Source organism: Cornus florida, unplaced genomic scaffold, assembly GCF_030987335.1.
Source record: "Cornus florida cultivar Cherokee Brave unplaced genomic scaffold, ASM3098733v1 CherokeeBrave_3.0.0_Hap2_Chr01, whole genome shotgun sequence".
NCBI lineage: Eukaryota > Viridiplantae > Streptophyta > Magnoliopsida > Cornales > Cornaceae > Cornus > Cornus florida.
The window spans coordinates 46,513,927-46,518,563 of record NW_026775571.1 but is presented as its reverse complement, the minus strand read 5'-3'; the positions used below and the strand labels follow the sequence as shown (position 1 = coordinate 46,518,563).

The 4,637-nt window shown below is 33.5% G+C and overlaps 1 protein-coding gene across 1 annotated transcript; it reads right to left on the bottom strand.

Moving 5' to 3' along the window:
• Positions 1 to 587: 587 nt before the first annotated feature.
• On the bottom strand, positions 588 to 2,453 carry LOC132271576 (uncharacterized). Its single transcript, XM_059773011.1, has 3 exons — positions 2,072 to 2,453; positions 1,563 to 1,938; positions 588 to 879 (listed from the first exon to the last, which is right to left on the bottom strand). The coding sequence occupies exons 1-3, from the start codon at positions 2,451 to 2,453 to the stop codon at positions 588 to 590; spliced, it is 1,050 nt and encodes a 349-aa protein (XP_059628994.1).
• Positions 2,454 to 4,637: the final 2,184 nt, after the last annotated feature.

Sequence of the window (4,637 nt, the reverse complement as noted above, 5' to 3'; positions counted from 1 at the left end):
GATTTAGAATATTTTAATATAATAGTCATTAATTAAAATTAAAAAAAAAAAAGATATAAATAAAAGTGAGCCTTTTTGAAGGGGCCTGACGTGTACTAGGTTGAGGTGCTCTAGTTGAGCCATGACGAGCCTGGGGCTTTTTTGGAACCTAAGTGTGCCTTTAGCAACTATGCATGGAAATAATAAGTCCTTTTCCCGTAAAACAAGGGAATCCACCATTTCAGTGTAAATACTATATAAATACATAAACCAACATTGCAACCACCACGAGTATTTTGCAGACCTAGAAAAGAACTAGTAATTAAAAGATATAGCCACTCAAATGTAACTATGAAGCAAATCTTTTGGTTGTCAAAATTTTAAAAATTAAAGCATATTTCATAACATTACAGATGAGAAACAAAATTATGAAATTTTCCTAGATGTGACAAAGTCAACAAAGAAAGCTGATGTGATCTTCAAAAAATACAAGACAATCTTACCTCTTCTCATACTGTATCAGCCACCAAAAAACCTCATTGAAGTGATTAGAGAATTATTTTTTAGATAGCAGACCTTAAATGTTGCCAGATCATTCTGATAGAAACTCAAATACACCATATTGTTAGTTCTCTGCTGTTGCCAGCATATCTTCCATTTACTCGCATCTTTGATTCCACATTGTCATACAATCCAGTATTGAATCCTTGAAATCCTACCTCACCCTTGTACGCTTTGATTACCTCAGGAGTTACCTCCTTATACTTGGTCAAAAACCTGGTCTCAAAAACCTTCTTGTTACAATTCAACACTGAAACCACATCTACATCCTTCCCAATCAAACCCTTTGACATCAGAACTTGCAGAACTGAACACCTTGGAATGATTCTACTTTCCAAACTAGTTAGAAAAATATTTGGGCATTTAGCAATCTGTGATACTCTTAAGCCCGCCTTGTTTACGAAGAAATCCATCAGTTCCCTGATCTTCCTCTCTGAGGAAAGTATACATGCTGGTTGCAATTTGAATGCCGAGTAAAATTGGCTCTTTTTTTTTTCCATAACATTACAGATGAAACATAATTATGAAAATTTCCTACATGCGACAAAGTCGACAGAGAAATCTAATGCAATCTTACATCTTCTCATACTGTTTCAGCCACCAAAAAACCTCATTGAAGTGATTATAGAATTACTTCTTAGATGGCAGACCATAAATGCAGCCAAATCATTTTTATAGAAACTCAAATACACCATATTGTTAGTCCTCTGTTGTTCCCAGCATATCTTGCAGTTACCCACTTCTCTGATTCCACATTGTCCTAAAATCTAGTATTGAATCCTTTAAATCCTATCTCACCCTCGTACGCTTTGATTACCTCAGGAGCTACCTCCTTATACTTGGTTAGAAAACTGGTCTCAAAATACTTTTTGTTACAATTTAATGCCCAAACCACTTTGACCTCCTTCCTAATCAAACCCTTTGACATTAAAACTTGCAGAACAGAACATCTTGGAATGATTCTACTTTACAAACTAAATTTAAAAAGATATGGGCATTTAGCAATCTCTGATGCTCTTAACCCCGCCTTGTTTACAAAGAAATCCATGACTTTCCTAATCTTCTTCTTTGAGGAAATTATACACAGCAGTTCCAATTTGAATGCCGAATTAAAATCGCTTTCAGACCAACCAAAGCTCATATAAGCTTCCTTCTTCTTCTCCCAATTGAGTTTGCTAATTGCCAACATTGAACTAACAACCAATAAGTATGATCGAGTTTTGGGATCAAAACCCATTTCCTTAACTGCATCAGCAACCTCTTTAAATACATCAACACTCAACATTAGTGCGCAAGGCTTTAAGATGATTATTTTTCCAATATGGGATTCAGGAACACTATGAGCCCTCAAGGTGTAATAGATATTTGGCACCATAACTTTTTCAACATTGAACACGGCTACATCGTTTGAGCACAAATTAAATTCTCAATGGTCCTTATGTATCATTTAAGGAAATCACATGTGGGTTTGATTTGGTTTTCTAAACTGCTCCTTAACAAAGAATCCTAGGCAAATCAGGTCCTACAATACTTAAAGATTCAAAGTACTCAATTTTAGGTCTCAAAGTTCTCTCTGGATCAACCAAAATAAAATTTGGGTATGTAGAAATTAGGCGTGGAATGTGTTTTTCAGTGAAGGCACACAACCTTAGGAGCTCAAGAACCGAGTCCGGTTTCTCTGTGCTCTTAGTGTTGATCTTCTTAGAAGTTGAGATAGCAAATTCTAGAGACAACCGACATGACTTTGTGAGGTAAGAGATCGTGAAAGCTTGTTTCTCAGTGAAATTTGAGTTGTTTGCAATTGATTGGGTTTCAAAAAAATGATAAAATGTGGGTGTATTATGTTTGATTCTGTGAGTGTCGTATATGAAATGAAAGACAGGTGATAGAGACTTACAGGATCTGAAAGTCATAGTGTTAGAGCATCCGGGGCGCAACCCACTTTAGAGTGGCTTTGTGTCAGTGTAGAGAGAGAGGGGGTTAGTATGCAGTAGCAAGTAGAGGGCCTTTTTTGTGGGCCCTACAATTCCTCTCTATGGAGTTATCTGGAGTTATTTGCAGACAGAGAGGGCATTGGACAATTGGCTAAAATTTTTTTTGTTTGTATAATTGATTGTGTGGCTTCCGGCTTGATAGAGCGTGCCTTTTTCTGTGGGTCCTACAATTAAATTAATAAAATAATAAATAGAGAATGAGATAATTGAGTTTCACACCATAAAACATATGGATAAAAAAAAAAAAAAAAATTAGAGCACCACATCAACACTTTTTAGCTTATGTGGCACTCTACTTTTTAAAAAGTAGATAGATAACCTTGTATCCCCACATCACTTGCTCTTAGAGTGAATTAAATGTTGCCCTTTGTGCTGTGCAGCCTGTGCTTGATCTTCCATAAGTTTCACGACAAAACCCTAGCCCTAGGGAGAGTGACTCAGAAACACATATTCCTCTATTGTGAGGTCATAAGCTATGTCATGAGTCATAAGCCAATTTACCGCGTCCGCCTTGCCCCTATGGATTTAAAATCTTTTTTTTTTTTTTTTAACCTGGCAAAAAAAGAACGCCATATGGCATCTACATGGATCAAGCATTAACAGTCATCAACATCCATACAAGAACCACACACAACAGCAAAAACAAAAGTCAAAAGCTAGCTAGAAACTAACAACCAAGTCAAGATCATAGTCTTGGCAAATATGTATTATCATAAGTCAATTTACCACATCCGCCCCGCCTCTATTGAGATGGATTTAAAATCATTCCTAATAGGATGAGGTACAAATTTAAAAAGAGCATTTAAAAAGTGTCGTCTCAAACCCCACTCAATTAACAAATAAATATAAAATTTAATATTCTATAGATTGTAATATATATATATATATATATTATTAATATTTTTATACATTTTCATATCTGTTTAAATGAAAGAATGAAGTTTTTCAACTTTTTCTTAGTATTATTGAAAAAAAAAAAAAAAAATTCTTAAAGCACGTGTATTGGCCCCACAACACAAGCACCATTCATGTTAGAAGTGTGATTCAAAAGTGAAACCTTAAGGACTTACCATCCCTTGAAAGATTATTTATTAATTGTGTAGCCCATATGATTTGGACATGTGATATATTTCATTAATGAGTGGTTAAGTAAATAGATATCAGATTAATATTATATTATTTAGTCAACTAATAAATTACTTTTATGGTAATTAATTATTGGGGAAGTGTTTTCCTATTTATTGCTTACTTTAATGGAAAGTGGAATTACGGTTACTAAAAGAAAAACTGATTATCTCTCTACCTTTATAAAAGTGCATATTCCCATCAGTTACATACGCTAATGAAAATAACACATATAATGTTTATGTGTGCAAAAGGCCAAGAGAGAGAAATTGATTTCCACGTTTTGGCTATTGCAGTTTAGCATGTTGTTCGTTCCGCAGAAAGAATCTTGATATTTAGCTTAATCTCTATGAGATTTGCAATTATAGATCGAGATATTTATATCTAACTATTTATTTATACATTATAGATATGTAAGAATAATGAAGTTCTAAGATTTGGGATTCATGTTTATTTGTGATTAATGGCTTAACGCGAATAATTAAAGTTTACATGTGGTATCAGAGCCTAAGGTTTAGAGACTCATTATTTTTCTTTAATGTTGCATAAATAATATTTAATATATAATGATGATTGCATGATTAAATAATGTGTTGTTTTGAATCTGAAATGTGAATATGTTTTGATCAGTATTTTCCGTGGGTTTGTTTGGATCAAGTTTTGTGCACTGATTTTGGTTTTCATATATAGATTTTTGAATTTTATGTAATTGCATGAACGTCAATTACTTAATGATGCATGTATGCACATGTTTAATGAGATGAAGAAGTTTCCTTTTCGTACATGATTTTGAAAAGGAATATGTGTATTATTATATACTAATTTTAATATCATTATAGATGAATTTTATGGACACCAAACTAACTTAGGTATCTTGATTTCCAAGCCTGATTTAATTGCTGGAAGTTTTAATAGCAGCTTGTTGCTATTTGAAAGAAGCTCACTGTTTTACCAATTATTGTTTAATAATATGAATGA

Excerpts from the sequence above, each read along its gene's own strand:
- LOC132271576 (XM_059773011.1), bottom strand. The coding sequence starts at position 2,453 with ATGACTTTCAGATCCTGTAAGTCTCTATCACCTGTCTTTCATTTCATA. Across the intron at positions 1,939-2,071 it reads TGAGTACTTTGAATCTTTAA|CCGTGTTCAATGTTGAAAAA; the intron begins GTATTGTAGGAC and ends CAAACGATGTAG. Across the intron at positions 880-1,562 it reads TTCTTTGTAAACAAGGCGGG|TTTGGAAAGTAGAATCATTC; the intron begins GTTAAGAGCATC and ends TTTTCTAACTAG.